At 41.3% G+C, this 17731-nt stretch overlaps 1 protein-coding gene across 9 annotated transcripts in view; it reads right to left on the reverse strand.

Moving 5' to 3' along the window:
* Positions 1 to 654: 654 nt before the first annotated feature.
* The window catches only part of LOC135920709 (uncharacterized), a 311372-nt gene continuing 294295 nt past the window's right edge, over positions 655 to 17731 (reverse strand). For 8 of the 9 annotated variants that reach the window (XM_070538734.1, XM_070538733.1, XM_070538730.1 and 5 more), the window contains 8 exons: positions 16174 to 16231; positions 13740 to 13801; positions 12497 to 12659; positions 11145 to 11271; positions 9394 to 9450; positions 7316 to 7392; positions 6161 to 6287; positions 655 to 2639 (listed from right to left, as the gene is read on the reverse strand). In XM_070538734.1, coding sequence (XP_070394835.1) covers positions 2598 to 2639; positions 6161 to 6287; positions 7316 to 7392; positions 9394 to 9450; positions 11145 to 11271; positions 12497 to 12659; positions 13740 to 13801; positions 16174 to 16231 — 713 coding nt within the window. In that variant the 3' untranslated portion in view covers positions 655 to 2597. Of the gene's footprint in view, positions 2640 to 6160; positions 6288 to 7315; positions 7393 to 9393; positions 9451 to 11144; positions 11272 to 12496; positions 12660 to 13739; positions 13802 to 16173; positions 16232 to 17731 lie in introns of those variants that run through there. The other variant, XR_011514578.1, reaches the window with a different exon arrangement.

A 17731-nucleotide genomic window follows, 5' to 3' on the forward strand; every position in this document is an offset into this window, starting at 1 on the left:
AGCATTCCTTTTGGAATTTTAGCCAACATGGGACAGTACGGCTGGCCGACTGCTACAATCTGGTTTGATTCGGGTTCATGTAAATGCCCGAAACAAGGCAAGCAAGTTGAACTCGCTCTACTCGACTGTTCACTTGACCCGCAACAGCTTAGTTAATGTTTACACAGCCACAAGTAGTGTTGGTAGCGACACCACCTATTGGGAGCAAAGCATATTGGGCACAGCCCATGATCTCTAAGTGCAACTAACATGATTCTAAATTTGAGACAGGTACCTTGGTGTCAAAGTGGTGCCGTTTCTACATGCGTGCTTACATTTTTAACGCATGCTTCATGGGAGAACAATATTAAGATGCACAGCGTATGTTGTGTCATCCTCGATGTCACGATCCCCAAGTTCAACAGCACACAATCACCTTCTTCCACAATCTGCTGGTCAATCACGCACCTCCTTCGATTAATAATAAATGCAGTGACATTCTTGAGGAGAGGTCAAGTAAAGTGTGCTAAGAAGCCCACCATCTGCAGTTCGGTGTTGACAGAACAGAAACAGAACACCAACTCGAGCCATCGGTGTGGAGCAAATGATAAAAGCATTTTTCACAACTTCGCATGACATTGAGCAACAGACGGCTCAATAATTGAGCAGGTGAGGTAAAATGATGAAACATTTATTCAACGAAGATCGCACATCACAACGCTATTCACAAGCTAAAATGTACATATAAGAAATATTTGTTTGTTGCAACAGAGATGTGTGTGCAGTGTAGGTATGTACAAGCAGCATACTCACTAAGTTGCCAGGGCTGCTGGTGGCACTAGGATGCCTTTGACACATTAAAAGTTGATGAACAAAAAGCGAGGTGCACAACAATTATACTGCAAACATACAAAGATGTGTGCATTGCAGTGCGTGCAAAAGACCCACCCAACAGAAGCATTACTTTGTTTACCCTTCTGTCATTTCATCCGCAGTTCATTTCTACCAAACAGTTCTATGTGTGGTACAGTCACTCTTAAATAAAACACTTTGTAATATGCACTCAAATCATCACATTTTGAACATTCTGTTATGAAAGGATAAAAGAAGAGAAAGGAAGAAGAAGATCGCAAGACGCTGCCTGCTGCATGCTGTTGCTCTTCAGCCATCTTAACCACATTGATTCTGCTTGTATATATCTTGTAAATACAGTCCGTCTATACTCCCAGCATTACCGTAACAATACAACTGCATTGAAAAGAAAAGTGCTTGATTTGATGCATTAGGTAAACCTGTATTTGTAAAAAGGTATTGCCAAGGCCTTCATGTAAAAATTGAGCTGTAATGAGTAGCAGTATAATAGTTTTGTGTTCGTTTTAACAGTGAACTCTACTGCCCATTGCAAATATGGCCATGCCAGCTCCACACACATCCAGAAGGAACCAGGATTACACAACTTGAAAGGTGTTCATCGAGAACATGTAATAAAGCAGAATGAAGACAATAAATTTTGTAAAGCTGGGCGTTCACACGCATTAAAAAAACAACAAAAACAAAGAGAGTCGGGTTCAAACAAAAAGCACGGCCATAGAAAAAGTACATGGTGTTGATGCGACTTTGGTTGCTAATATGCATAGTGACTTTTGCGGCAAAAGAAACTCCATAAGATTTTGCACCATAACATTGAAACAGTGCAAAATAATCTTTTGAAACTGCTTTAATCACCAGGCAGGTATTATTTTTGAATGCGCACTGTCATTATATGTGCGCAGAATATTTACGTACATAATATCAGGTTTCCGTGATTTTACTTGTCTGAGCACTTATATGAAATTCAATGCATTGAACGTTTTAAAATGATCGCACCAAAACTTATGTCATGTCATGTTTGAATAAAATATTGTCAGCATTAGGCTTAGGCTTCAACTGATTCCTCCTCTCAGTTATTCTTATGTCCAGGTAAAGTGAAATAAAAGTAGTACCATTCAAGCAATGCTGTGTACATCACTATATAGGCAGTTAGGTGTCATAACAGCAAGATCATGCTGTTTAAATTACATATTAAGCATGTGTAAGATTTAAGTCCAATCAGGTCCATTAATATGCACAAGCTGTAGAATTATATTACTGCTTCACATACAAGAAATGAAGCAATTGATTACGCTTTCCCGTTAGAACAATGCATAAAACGTCTTATACATTGCTAAAACAGTCATGCCATGCAAATTTAGAAAGCATAAGCACATTGCACAATGATAAAGACGTCCTCCACCATTGGCCACAGAAATTCTGCAACTGAGCTTGCAAGCTAGTTCCTAGTAATCATTATGAAGTGAGTTTGATCTTATTTTAAGCTTCCGTACGTGCTAAAACAATGGAATACACAAATGTGGTCAATGGAACAGCTTACCCACACCATTCTTTCACCATGGTCAACAAAAGTAGCAACAAAGGTTCCAAAACCCTGCAAGATGTCCTTAGTGGCTTTAATGAGGCATTTGGTGTCTTGTACAGTGTCGGCGCACAATTTTTTTCTTTATGTAGCTAGTATCACAGTCTATGTTACCCATCTATACTTTATACAGGTGCTCTTTGGTGGAATGTCGAACATGTGACAATCATTTCTTCGTTTGGACGTCACTCATTAGCTTCTCGTAATGCTGTAGAAGAGACAAATATAAATTAGCAATGTAAAGTCACGTTCAAATTTAGGTCATGCTCCAGAGAGTTGACAGCAAGCCAGACACAATAAGCAGCTGCTGTGCGACTACAAACTATAAGCTTGAATGAGCTCCTTGCATTAAACATGGCTGCCAGCATTTAAGGGTCAAAATACACATGAATAATCCCCAATTCATAATCGACATATGCAATTTGTGATCCACAACCAAATACATCAGTCATAATCTAATCTGCAAGACAAAATACACAGGAGTGCACAGTGCAGAATCTGTACAGCAGCAACAAAATACAGTATTGGCCTGATTTACAACTCAATGAGCATTTTCTTCTAAATGCAACTTAACAGCAGTTGCTTTTGTGCAAGAGCCTTGTGGCATCTGAAGGGTTTAGATGTTGTGATTGGTGGTAGCAGTGTGTCTCATATCTCTACCATCTGAGATGACTGTTGCGGGGCACGTTTGCTGCCGAAGTCCACAGCCCACCTTTTGTTGAGAGCTGCTGAAATCTATTCTTTTTCCATAGGTAATACACATTTCAATGCATATATACTTGCAAGCCCATCTAAAAATTCAAAATACAATTCTGGAGTTTTATGTATCAAAACCAATATTTCATTATGAGGCGCGCTGTAGTGAGGGGCTGTGGGTTAACTTTGAATACCTGGGGTTCTTTGACATGCACCCAATCTATGGTACACAGGTGTTCTTGCATTTCGCCCCCGCCAAGATGTGGTCACCGCGGCTGCGGTTTGATCCCATGACCTCGAGCTTATCAGCGCAATGCCGAAGCCACTAAGCAACCACGGCAGGTCCAAACTTATTCGTGACTACTTTCATTGTTCCTATGGCACTCAGCTGCCACAGCCTCTGCAGTAACCTAGTTTTGTTCAGAAAAAGAGACGCACACAGCGTGCTTGTTAAACCAGATGCACGCTTCAACGTGATTCTATTCTATGATGGAACCATGATGTGGATGAAGCGGCCAGCGACCTGAAAGGCTGGTCTGGTGGTTCCGACGCAGAGTGAAGTTATGGTTTGCAAATAGTATACATACATTTTTACTGCAAAGATAAGTTATCTTGTGCATGCTCCAAATCATTACCGTCCTAATTAAAAATTTTTGTTGTTTCGAAAATGTCCCAATGAAATTTACCCCGCATAATGAACACACACACCAAGTTTGCTTCGGTATATTGGGGAAAAAATATTAGGGGTTTTATGTGCCAAAACCACTTTCTGATTATGAGGCACTCCGTAGTCGGGGGCTCCGGAAATTTCGACTACCTGGGGTTCTTTAATGTGCACCTAAATCTAAGCACACAGGTGTTTTCACATTTCGCCCCCATCGAAATGCGGTCGCCGTGGCCGGGATTCGATCCCGCAACCTCGTGCTCAGCAGCCCAACACCATAGCCACTAAGCAACCATGGCTGGTATTGGAAAAAAAAAGAAAACTGCATTCTTTAGGTGGGTACAAACGGTATTCAAATATTTTATCTTTAGAATCTGAGATCATCATCCGCTTTCTAGCCATCCTGAAGAACCTTCGTCCTTGCCGCTCTGCCTATGCATGCAATAAGCCAAAGGTCTCAATCAAATAGCCTGAATTTCACAACTACAGGAAAGCTGACCACTCACCAATCGCATTTCGCTGTTAAATCAAATCAAGAAAAAGTTACATAGTTAAGTTTTCTTCTAGTATATTATACCAGCAGAGTTCATATGCTAAAGAGCTCACAGCCAAAACTCATGACTAAGTGAAACTGAAAGTTAGCGCTGTACACTGCTAATTCATTTACTAGCAGTTACTAATTACTAATTACTACTAAGCAGTTACTAACTTAACGCTGCTGGGCAATTATCGAAGTTCAATGACACAGTGACTTGGGCTGCATGTGTATTAACCCCTGCTGTACGATGCTATTATCTCGAATTCTGGCCAATAATTGTACAAACTTTTTGCAAGTGGAAGCTTATAAGAAAAACAATCTAGACAATATGTTAAGCACTTATTTATAAGAAGTCACCATCGTTTATTGGAAAAGTGGAGCTTAATGGCACTATACCATACACCATGCAACTGGTATGAAAAGCTGGTCACCTGGCTCCTCCAAATCAAACATCTTATGTGGAAAAACCAAAAATGTGAAGACAGGTGGGCATGTCCTTCCGGAGCGTTATTCACATTGCATTTATAACGCTACCTCACAATGTAAAACACATCGGAAGCACTAGTCTAATTTTCATTTGCACTGTTCGTATCTGAGCTGTATGCATCAAGAAACTAAAGGTTGCCTTTACTTGAGCCTGCTGAACACTTCATTTTCAAAATCTTTCGAATCATCACTGAAGTCAGCTTTTCTTTTCTGTGCTGAAGCAAACAGAGCTAGCTGCAGTTGCTGGGGCCAAAGAGTAGCCAATATATAGACACTTTACTCTCTCTGCCACAATAATCTCACTCCTGCTTGTGCTGCACCATCTGCCAGAAGTATAGCAAGACTCAGATGAAATCAGCTCCTCTATGGCATTGAAAGAAAATAAAAGTATTGTTGACGTGCTAAGCTCATCCATGGTTACCTTTATCATAATTGTAAAGATGAACCGAGCTTTAGCAATTATGGTATCAAGGGATTTAACCAGGAATTCCTCAATGTTAAGGATATGTCTATTAATTATCACATTGTTTCTAATTATGAACCTCCAAATGCATTATGCACTCTACCTTCAAAGCACAAAAAGTTAATAATGCAGTGACCTATCACATTTTACTTATTTTAAGTGCTGATGTAAAATGTTCGCAGCAACAATAATATTCGGTTCCACGATTTTCATTCGACGAGAATAATATTTGGGGTTTTACGTGCCAAAACCACTTTCTGATTATGAGGCACGCCGTAGTGGAGGACTCCGGAAATTTTGACCACCTGGGGTTCTTTAACGTGCACCTAAATATAAGCACACTGGTGTTTTCGCATTTCGCCCCCATCGAAATGCAGCCGCCGTGGCCGGGATTCGATCCCGCGACCTTGTGCTCAGCAGCCCAACACCATAGCCACTGAGCAACCACGGCGGGTATTCGACGAGCACAACCAAACAACACAAAAAAAGTTTAAAAACACGTAGATAGACGAATCGTTACAAGATGTCGCTACCAGCTTTGCTACTAGCATCCATGGCCCCAGTAATCCATTAACAGTAAGGAGTTTACGGGCAGGCTAGAACATTCCATTGCTATCCTCCTCTGACCTCACTGTGCTGATGTAATGAATGTAGAAATTATAAACTGGCTCACTATCATGGCTGGTACACTTTCCATTGCTACACGCCATTCATTCACTTTACAACATATAAAACAAACTTTGACTGCTTGATGAGTCAAAATGCTTGTACTCTCCCTGATGCCGATTGTTTCTTGTATCAACCAAATCACTCAATTGGCATTCTGCAATAACTTTCCAGGCATACTAATTGACCATTTTGAATTTGCAACCTTTTACAAACCTTCAGTATGGCCATGTCACAGTTGGTGAACTGCTTCTGCTTCGCAAACGCCTTGGATTCTGTTTTACGGGCACTGGCTGTCAACAGGACCCACGTGTGAGCCACATACTCAACATCTGCAAGCACGCTGGTGAAAATAACAATAAACAAAATTAAAATATAAAAAAACTTACTTTCATTTTGTATATTCAGCAGTAAACAAAATTATGTGGTTTTTACTCCCCAAAATTTCACCGTGAGCTGTGAAGCACAACATAGCTAATAGATCCAGGTTAATCTTGGCCCCCTGGCATTTATCAACATGCATCTTTCCACACTGCCTTCAACTTATCTCTCATTAAATGGGACACTAAAAAGAAAAACAAGCCAAGTTGTACTACAGTAAATTATGCTAGAGGTGGTGTCCAAATCCATGCCCCACAGGGTGGTGGCCTCTGGAGTAGAAATGTGGATCTCAAAGGCTGTGTTTGCTGTTTGAATATGGCAGAAGGTGATTTTGGGAGCCGGAAACACGTCATGCGGGCCTTTGGACACCACCTATACCAAAGGCCATTTTTTACCAAGAGAAGCGGATTGGCAAAATCAAAAGATGCAGGAATGAAAGGTAGGTGGCGACGCCACCTTGAAGTGCCCGCGTGAACTCACCTTGACATCATCAATTTTGACAGCATCCGGTTGTGCTTAATAAACATTTTAATTGGCGATAATGGACTACATTGTGTTCTACATAAGCCAAGGAGTGAACTTAGCAAGCTTGAAAAACCAGTTGAGCCGCAGCGGCGCAAGAAAGGACCCTGAAATCCATGATGTCACATTGAAATGCTGGCTGTGGAGTTTAAATACGAAATGTTAAAAAAAAGTTGGACCTTCAGTTTTTTTCTATTAGTCAACCTCTTCCAGCCAAATTAACGAAAGTACTGTTTCAAAGAAAGCTTTATCTGTCTAAATTGTTTTAACATTTTGCTTTAGTGTCCCTTTAAATATTCTAATGCAAAGTTTGACTCCATCAGTGCAAGAAAACTGAGTTCACAGAGTAAACCATGCATTACACAGACTTTTTTGCCATAAAATATGTCGACCTCTGCTTTAAGTGGAACACAAACATGCTTGGGGATGTTTGTAAATTCAATGATGTTTGGAGCAATGTGGCAGTACCTTGAGATCACAGCTAGTAGGGCTTCATTTTCTTCAAGCAGTCGTATTCTCTGGCTTGTCTGCTTAAGGAGGGCACCCTACAATGCCAGAACAAAGATGATTTTTATGTTACACACACTAATTAATAAATCTCTCAGGTAGGCACTTTTGACCACACTCGACTCTATGCACATCAAACTCAATTTGAATTGTGAACTTCCACAGAACTACTAGACAGCTCCATGTAAAAACTGCAATAAAACGTGGAGGAAAACAAGGTACAGACACAATAGATGTGAACATAGTGGGCTTACAGTTTTATTAAATTATGATCATTGGCCTGACCCAACGTATAACGGCTACGATCTGCTACATGCATGTTTCGGAGAGTATTGATCGAATTATCCGGCGGGTCGAATTAAACAAGATGCAGAAAAGACAGCAAAGTACACTGCTCATTCATTTGGCAGTATATTTGCTCGATTCTACCAAGCCCCCGAATCAAATGTGCCCCTGCTTTCTATATGTCTAAAGTGATAGACTAAGGAAGACATTAGAGCACCTAAACAAAGTAGAAATCTACCACGCACCCCAATTTTTAGCAAGAAAAACGGGCAAGGGTGTACGAGTTGCACACTGGCGGCCAGATTCCTGAAGTCAGCTTCGACGCATAGCTTCTAAAGCCTGCTTCGCCTCAATGCACCAGTGTTATGCCGTAAAGTTTACAAACGCCGCGAAGGTGGTTTTGGTTTCGTATCCGATTTCACCGCGCAGGCAATTTTCGGCCTAACCTTTTTCTGAAAAAAAAAAAGAGGTGCATTAGAATTGGGTAAATCTGTGATCAGATATTGTGGGCTACCGCTAATGCCTGAAAACCTTCCTAGGGCAGGCCGAGAATAGGCATTTTCAATTGGAGATGATGTGCTCAACTATTTCACTGGCCCCTAAGCTCTGCCGAGATATGCTGCCATTAACAGGGGTCGTTAGTGGTGTCACCATAGGGGTCACGCACATGCATTTTGGCTGGTCAAATTCTAATTATTTGGCGAAGGCCAATTTTAGGATTGAAATAGCGAAAGCTTGGGCTCATGGAAATGCATGAGCGCTAGTGGAGACTTTGTTGGGATCAATTTAACCAACAAAATCGAATTAACAGGAGTCAGAACAAATATGTTATATTTAGCGAGTTTTGTCAAGTAAACAGAACGCTTACTGCATGTGTAAACATTACACAGTAATGCCAGATATGAGAACAACTATTTCATATCTAGCATACTTGGAAAGCACCTATCCAGCCACTTGGAAAATGCGCCTGATGTTAACATTGTGAAAAACAATGAAAGCAGTGAACCCGCTACATGTAGACATGGTCACACCAAGAGCAAACACCGAGCCATATACCTTCAAACTGGTTTTGCTATAATACATTACACACATTATTTAAAATTGCAGCACAGGTCCAATCAGAAATGTTTAAAGATGTACGCCACACATTTTATTTATTGCATTTTCATCAATGATTTTGCTTTTTATGCACTATCTTGGCATGCACAATTGTGCACAGAGCACCTCAAGGGGTCGCATTAAAGCTGCCAACTTTCAACCACACAGAATTTAAAAAATAAACAGCTGACTGAGTATTGAAATATTGAAACTGCTATTATGACAAGTTTGTGTTAGCATTTGAAACAACACATCAAGACATTGCCACAATACAGTATGCAGTGTTGAAAAAAGAAAAAGAGCATAATCAGTAATCACCACAAACCTGGGGTATCAACATTATGCATGCATGATGAGATGTTACAATTACCATGACCCTGTTTTGCGACGGCCTAACATCAATACAACCTAGCAAGGAGCTCAGTTTAGGCAGTTGATTTCCCACTTACACGCATTTGTTACAAGAAGAGAGCGCAACAGTGAGCATTTCGGTTTTTGTGAGGCAATATTCAGAGCAATGCCAAACAAGCCTGAATTCTTGTCAACACAGAAAATTGTTGCTTAGGGCCTTTCTTGCACTAGATTACATATCCTAAGCTCTGGAACAGAAGAATGGCATCAAAATCACATGCTCAGAAGATCAGAAGCCCACTCACACCATAACAAGGACCAGTGAAGTCGCTAGTTTCAACATTGAGCACAGAAGCCTTTTTCTGAAAAGAATAAGAAAAGCGTGTCAACATAACCGCGAACCAAGTGACAGTGGAATTACCTTTGTAACAGTCTCTACTACAGTTGAACCCGGCTATATCGAACTCGCAGGAAAACGCCTATCAGTTCGAGATAGAGCATATTTTGATATAAACCTGCTAAAGAATTGGATGTCATAAAAGCACATACCATTTATAAATAATTTTATTGATGAAACAGCTTAGTTTCACATGAAATAGTCCTGTATTTTCTTCTGCTTGAGTTGCGATGCACACACTTCTTCACATTGTCTAAGGAGTCGGAGTAGCTCCACAAGCTTCCACATTCGTGCAGAAGCACTGGACTAGTGTGAGCGCACCAATCACCTCGGAGGACGTGGGCAAAGGACCGTCATTGCTTTCCTCATTGTGCCCACTTTCACTTGTGCTCGGTACGATGTCGGCAATGTGTTCTTCGTTTTCAGTCTCTAATGTGGTCCCGACCCTATCAACTGCACTCACCAACTCGGTCGACCATCGGTTCGTCAACGACTTCCAGAAATTCTGACAGCTCGGTCCAAACTTTGGCAGCACCAGCAGCGGCTTCATCGTGCTCATCAGAATTTACAGTCATCACCAGGCACGCAGGAGCTGGCCTGTCTGACGCAATTTCATATGAACCGCATGTACAAGGCCGTGTGTACGCGTCAGGCACCACGGGCACCGGGTCGCGAGTTTGTCCGCTTTAGCCCTACTCTCCCCGTTATTCTTCAAGATCGTCCTGAGAGTGCTCCTCGGAATCTTGCACGCTGCGTGGCATGCGACTTCTTACCGCGTTCCACCCTATATATGATTTTGAGCTTCACAGTGAAAGGCAAATTGTGCCGCTTCATCGCAGCAACACTGTGGGAGAAGGCCCACAAGGTGCAAACACAATGAACCCGAAAAGCAGTGAGACAACTTGCACTTGCGCCATCTTGCATGACGAGGGCAGAAGAGCCTCTGATCAGCTGTCTGAGCAAGCGCTGCGGGTGGGCTAGGATCATTTTTTGCAGGGAGGTGTTGACAGCTTGCTCGACACAGCCGCCGGGTTTCCCCGCCCTCGCAAAAGAAAGCAAACTTCTCGGGGCACTTTTCAACTGCCTGACGTTCGATTTATCGAGAGTCGCTGCTATTTTTGTTCAATGTAAGCGTAACTTTTGCTGCATATACTTATTGTAGCTATATCGTGTTCAGAAATTGTTCGATATAAAGAATAATTCGATGTATACCAGTTCGATATAGTCGGGTTTGACTGTACATTTAAAGTTTTACATAAAAAAAGAAAGGTAGGGGCCTTGTCACAAAGTACAGACAGGTTTCAGAATGCAAGCAACATCTAGCCCTCACAGCCACTACAGCTTTGACTGTCAAGACATGAATGCCAAGACATGAATGCCAAGACATGAATGCCAAGACATGGATGCTCTTGCACAGAGCAAAGTCAGCAATGTCCAAAGAATTAAACAGTTCACTGATATAAGATGATGACGATTCATCAGCTAGGGGCTTGTAGTAATGACAGGGTTATTGCAGAAATGCTTCTAATAGAAATAATCAAAACGACACCTAATTTTATAGTTTAAACAGTACCTTTCGCCTAAGACTTTCTAGCATTGTCAATAATTGTCTATTCTATCATAGCAAAGGCTTCAGTGCAACAAGCCAAGTTCACTCACCCTGACTGAAGACGGCAGCCCGAAGTCTTTGGTCCGATGCTCGTCAACATAACCAATTACTGCTGCATTATTTAAGCACGAGTTGTCCAGTGAATCAAACCTCTGGTCCTCAAACCACAGGAAATCACTGCATATAAAGACCATGTAAAGGAGCATCAAATGAAAGGAGAAATTGTTATCAACTCAAAAGTAGCATCAAATCTACAATCTTTTCTCCGTTCATAAGCTACCTCTACCTTGCAGATTCTGAAGAACTGATTCACTTATTAAGCATGAAACGCCCGCAAGTTATTTTTGCAGCGCTCCCTGACAATGTTCACCTAATGCCACCATGCTCTTAACTTTGCAGCGTTGATAGATTGATTGATCTGCCCAGTTCAATGTCAAAAGGACGAACAGGTAATGACTAAACAAGTGAAAAACACAAACCACTTCGCTTCGTGCCCACAAACAAGCTTTGCCTTGTTTCTTTGCACTGTATAAAAACAGCTGGCTCCCTTGACCTGATGTACAGCCTGTAACTTTTAGTGCCAAACGTCTGGATGTGCATACAACACAAAAAGTCAGCCTGTAAAATCACAACCTGTCGGCCAAGATGCGCGAAACTAAGCTTTGAGTCCACAAAACAAAGATATGTTACAGAATTTTTGGCAACTGATTACTGCCTGAAAAAATATCCATCAGTTCATAAACCATCTGAAATCTATAATTGTTGGAGTGACAAGAGAAGAAAATAATGTGCTAACTTAGATTTACAATGTGCAGCTGAAATGAGATATTGCAGTCTTGAAAATTAGCATTCGTTCAGATGCGACAAAAGACGATTTAGCCCCTGAGAAAATTGCGAGTGAAGAATGCCCATTTTGTGGGAGACAAAAGATCAACAGAGAAGATCTCTGGGGCAGACATGGCCTGGCGGGACAGGGCTGAACACAGGGAGTGCTAAACTGCAGCAAATATAGCACCAACAAAATAAAGACAGCAAAATTGCATCTTCCTTTGCATTTAAATGCAATGTAAATACCATTTTAAATAAATAAAGTAATTCTTATCATCAATTCTGTACTACCTATTGCACCAACAAAGTGATAGTATCATGCAGTAGGATCAATGCATTTGTCTGTAAGAATACTGGCGAGGTTGTATTTTCTTTCCTGTTCAAATGTGATTTAGTAATTATTACAAGCTGTTCTTACTATCAATGGCTTACTACTGTTTACCAGCTATACATTGGGCACAGGTCATCACTGAGAGCTAGCTAGTTTCCCACTTTTAACAGTAGTGGTCTGTCTCTCTAATAGTATTGTTATATGTTGCCTTCAATCAGAGTAAGCAGTGACCTGTCAACTGACCCGAACCGCCGAGGTGCGAAGAGAGCCAGAACCTTGGCACTGGCAGCAACCTCATGTGCACTGAGAGGCCTGCCCACCACAACTATTGGCCGGCCAATCAGCAACGAGTAGAGGATGTCCTCCACTTTGACCCGTCTGTTCAGCACTTGAAGGAATATTGCTTCTGCGAAAGCACAACGAAAACAGCACACATAAAGCTCAGAGTACAAAACAGAATGCTAGGGAGACATAAAAATGATACGCTATTGAAATAATACCCAGGTGCCACAGTGAACAGTGATGGCTGTTCCCCATTTGTCTTTTGGAACAACTCGTTCTTAGGCCTCGTTGCTGTGAGTTAGTATGATTACCTAGTTTCTACAATAAACTCGTGTGTCGCTCATGTCCATACAAAGAAATAACTTCTGCTGTTAAGTGTGGCACAAATGCTCTGGCTTGGTGCTCATTACATTATAAACTGGCTTCAAACAGAGCATTTATGAGGGATGGCTAACATGTTTACGAGGTACAGTTGAGTGCAGCACAGTCAAATTGTTTACAAGATGGCGCATATATCATGTCTCAGATCGCTCTCACTATTATGACGATACTGCTTTCAATATTAAACAGCAAACACAGCTTTGTGGTAACAATGATATATTAGATTAAAAGAAATATGCTTGTACTACACAATCAGGCAACTTTCAGAGCAACTAGGAAGTTCCCGGAGCAACTAGGAAGTTGTTTTCTTTTCCAGCCTATGGCTGCATGGAGATGATGTAAAACTAAAAGAACCTATGTAAAATAGCAAAAATGCAGGCATAGTGCAAGTTTTTTGCAATAAGAAACATCTAGCATGACAATAACTTTGGAGTTGCAAGGATGAAAAAGAAGTATTGGAAACTGAATAGTATTTTTCTTTCCGTATTCTTTCTGCACGTGTGCCTGAATATCTCCTTCTGAAGCAGAACAGTAAACCAACTGGCCTATGCAATTATTAGCTACAGTGGCGTGGTTAACAGGCTCTTTCTAGCGGCAATTATAAACAAAAGTGTGGCTATGGTACGCTGACTTAGTTTTGAGGCCACTACAATTTTGGCTGCCATATATGAGATAAAAACAAAGTGATATTCGTGCTGGAAGTTCGAGTTCCCATCAATTAGACCAAATACATAATTTGGAAAAAAATGTCAAAGTGGCAATGCCTCAGACTTTTCTTACAGTACTACAGGTTCCAATTAAGATGCGAAAAGTACATACTAACCAGAACCATCATGCACGCAAGTCTGCATAGCATCCCACTGCTTTTCCAGCGTTAGCCCATGCCTGCAGGTTAGGAAAGAAAATGAGTAAAACAAACGACACAACACTACATTTTTGCTTTATGTTATCTGCAAATGAAAGAGTAAACAAGTCTGCAGAATGCAGAACAGGATATATATACAGTAACTTTCTTATGCAATAACTCCTTCCTGAATAGTAATACATTCGGCAAAGAGCTCTTTATGCAACGATCATTATCCTTGTTTGTATATTTAGGGCCCCTACAGGGCTAGGGGGGAGGGAACAATACACAAATGGCAATAGATACCACAGCAGTGTTACGAACACTTTTGAACAGGTGCTTTTCTACAGTTAAATACCCTGTACATTACCTTTACCTATAATACTAGGACTCATACCCATGCTTTTCCTATGGCCAACACAAGTCACCTCCATAAGAGGAAGCTTTATCTCGGCGGATACCATCTAAATATATGGGAATGGAGAAATTTTTTTTCTCAGTAACCACTGCAGCGAACTTCATGAGGTTTGTTGCATACAAACGAAAGAGTTGGAATCTAGTGACCGTAGGAAGCAGATTTTTATTCAGGTCGTCAATTATGTTACAAAGATAGAAAATTGAAAAAAAAACTCAAGTATCAAGTTTACAACTCTGTACCGTATTTACGTGATTGTAAGTCAACCACTTTCTTTAAATTTGAAAAACTGAAGTGGGGGTTGACTTACAATCGAAACCAAAACATGGCACCGCCAAAAAAGCGAGACCAACTGGAGCTACAACATAGTTACAATTTTATGCTTGCTCTATGACCCTACCCGTACCTTTTTGCTATCCCGTGTGTTTGTTCACTTTTCGGAAGGATTTTTGAACATTTTTGAACATGTTTGAGAGTCCTACAGTGCACACAACACTCATGAGGGGGTGTCAATAGTTGATGGAAGCACCGCTGTTCCATTCGCGGCGGCACCCTCAGAAGGGCGGCGCTTGTGGGGAGCATCGGTAGTTCATGGAAGAGCAGACACCGCTCGCGGGTTTCTCTTTCCCTGTTGCGCTTAGCTTTCTGAAAAGGCATTGGTTTGATGCGTTCCACTTGACTGCCGGCTACGTGCTAATTCTATGTTTCCTCAGTTGTCATGAGTGCTCCAGGCCCACTAATCATTCGGCACTCGTTCACAGCAGGGCTGCCATGCTTTACGCCGAATAAACAAGTCACTGCGCAGCAGGCCGCAAGTTCGATGTTTCTGAACGGGTGGTGCGAGAGTGGCAACTGCAGCGAAGCGAAATTTTCACCTGTGACGGCAAGTGAGGAATTTCCCACGTGCCGAAGTCTGGACACTTTCCGGAGCTGTAGGCTAAGCTTGAGGCGTACATCGCTGAAATGCGCTAGGGGTCCCTGCCTGTGAAGTGCGACATGGTCATTAAACAAGCCCGGATCTTCGCTTTTTAAGAACCTGCTCCGCCGTGAGTACAATGAGTGGCTGGTGGCAGAAGACCGCGAAATTACGCAAACCGGACCTATCAAAAGAGCCTCCTTGACGGCTTCGTGTGGTTGGGTGCATTCAGCGTGGGCTGTTGTTCCAGAAGATGTCATGGTGCAGTCGTTTGCCAAATGTGACATTTCGCGGGACAACGACGTACTGTGGTAGCAACGATGACGATGGCAGCACTAGTGAAGATGAGTAGTCCAGTGACCATGTCAGCTACTAATAAATTTTCGTTATCGAATGCACCCTCGGGTATGCTCTTTTTTTTTTTTCCTGTCAAGCGATATGGGGGGGTCGACTTAGATTCGAGCCGACTAACAATCGTGTAAATACGGTAACTCGGCAATAAAAAAAGATGCCATAATCTTGCAAGTTGCATCTGATAATACACCTAAGCCGAACAATATTACTGTATTATACTCTGATCTGAAATGTGATGCTAATTTGCGAATAGGACTTTTGCAAAACCATCATAAGCACTGTAACAATCTCACATTAGCTATATTCCTACATATCAAATTTGTCTGCTTGAGATGCTATAACAGATCCAAATTACAGAAATGTGACAGTATCTGTCTTTGGTGTACAGTTTCAGAGTTGTAAACTTCATGCTTCTATATTTTTCAAACTTGCCAATTTTTTCACAATTTTAAAGAACAACAGAAGGTTCTAATTTAAATGATGCTTCCTAATGTCATTAGGATTTATTTTCTACCTCAGGCACAAAATACAGATGCAATCCGGTATTGTGAGCAGAGCTTGTACTGAATATACCGAGTGTCACTGAATATAGCTATCCCTAAACTTGTTCCCATGACACTTTTCCATAATATACATAGTAGGTGGCGAAAATAAAGGGTGAGGAAGACAAACTGTAAGACATTAAAAAAAAAAGCAAGGTAAACGAGAAACAGGCATAATCAACTAACCTGGAGCAATCTGCAGGGTCAGTGCCTTCTTCATCCCTGATCCAGTAGCTTCTTTCCCCTGTCAAAACAAAGGTAAAATATATTTATGGCAAGTCGAAGTAGTACCTGAACACTACTCAGTAACATATAAATTTGAAGGCATAGAACAAATGCTTCTGACACACTCCTTAATACTGTTTAGTGAATTCTAGCAGATTACCTACGCTGGTTTAGTGAAACTGTCGCAAGCAAACCAGGAGCACAGACTGACTGGCCCATATTTGAAAGCTTTTGTAACACACATTGCTACTGATGTAAAAAAATGCCATACAATAAACATATATCTTGGATGCTTTGTTTTAATAAATCTGACACCACTGTCGCACTTTACGTACAGTGCACTCAAGATAAACGAAACTCACTTAAACAAAAATGGCGGATTAAAAGAAAGAGGATACCAACTTTGGCTGGCCATCCACATATACACAGTGCTAAACTTCACTTAAGCAGAACACCTTATTTCTGAACTCCTGTTAAATGAAACTATGCCAAATCTGTGCCATTAAACCACATACAAAGCATCAAGAGTCTGACAACCATGTAAAGTGCCGATTCTAAACAGTAAAAAAAATCCAATTCATAAGGCGGTTGTCTGCTGTGGCTTGAGTCCACTCTAGCTGTGGTGTCGACGGCTGCTATGGGGCATTCACGTTGCTTAGTTTTCGTGTTTCGTGCCTCGTGATGGCACCAGTCAAAAAGCGAGAGCACAAAGCACTAGCTACCAAAGAGACGTCACAAAAGATGCGAAGTATAGCATTCTGAAGTTCACATTGTCATCGATAATGAAGGACGAAAAGAAGATATACGCTCTTCCCGACAGCAGCTTTCCGAAGGAGCAGATGGAGACCTATGCATCTCAACTTGAACAAATAGAAAAAGTACTGTTCGGGTGGTTTTAGCATCTGCTGCAGTACCCATTTTTCAATCAGTTGCCCCATTTGGAAAAGAAAGCAGTAGCGATTGCCTCTAAAGCAGGAATTCATGGCTCAAGGGCAAGCAATGATACTCAAAGCAGAGCACAATAACATCAGCTAGTTCAAGGCAGTAAAATTAAAACACCTTGATCGTTTCCCATAAAACAATTGTTCTTGGTTATTGTTTCATTTGCTTAAAGTTTAAATAAAGAGAACTACTCCGTCTGTTCCTTCGAGCTCCATTTAAGTGAATTTCACTGTATGTGCTATATAAGAGTGTTTCCTTACTATATTTCCTCGGGCGATGGGCCCCTGGCAGCCTAGCCCCGGGCACCAACAGCAATAACCGCTGGACAAATAAAGTTTATTCCTGTGCTATCCTATCCTTACTATATATTTGATTATGTTTCTTGTGAGAATTATCCTTAGGAGATTCGTGGTGAATTTCCAATGAAGATTCTTCTAGAATACTAGAATATTTTAAATCCCATGTTAGTGGAATATTTCCCAGAGAAAAACTATGACAACCCTGATTCTCAGTAGTTTGCTCATAAAGGTGCTGGAGCTACACAAACCAATTTATTTACATGTCAGCAAATATACAG

The sequence above is a fragment of the Dermacentor albipictus genome, chromosome 5, assembly GCF_038994185.2.
Source record: "Dermacentor albipictus isolate Rhodes 1998 colony chromosome 5, USDA_Dalb.pri_finalv2, whole genome shotgun sequence".
Taxonomy (NCBI): domain Eukaryota; kingdom Metazoa; phylum Arthropoda; class Arachnida; order Ixodida; family Ixodidae; genus Dermacentor; species Dermacentor albipictus.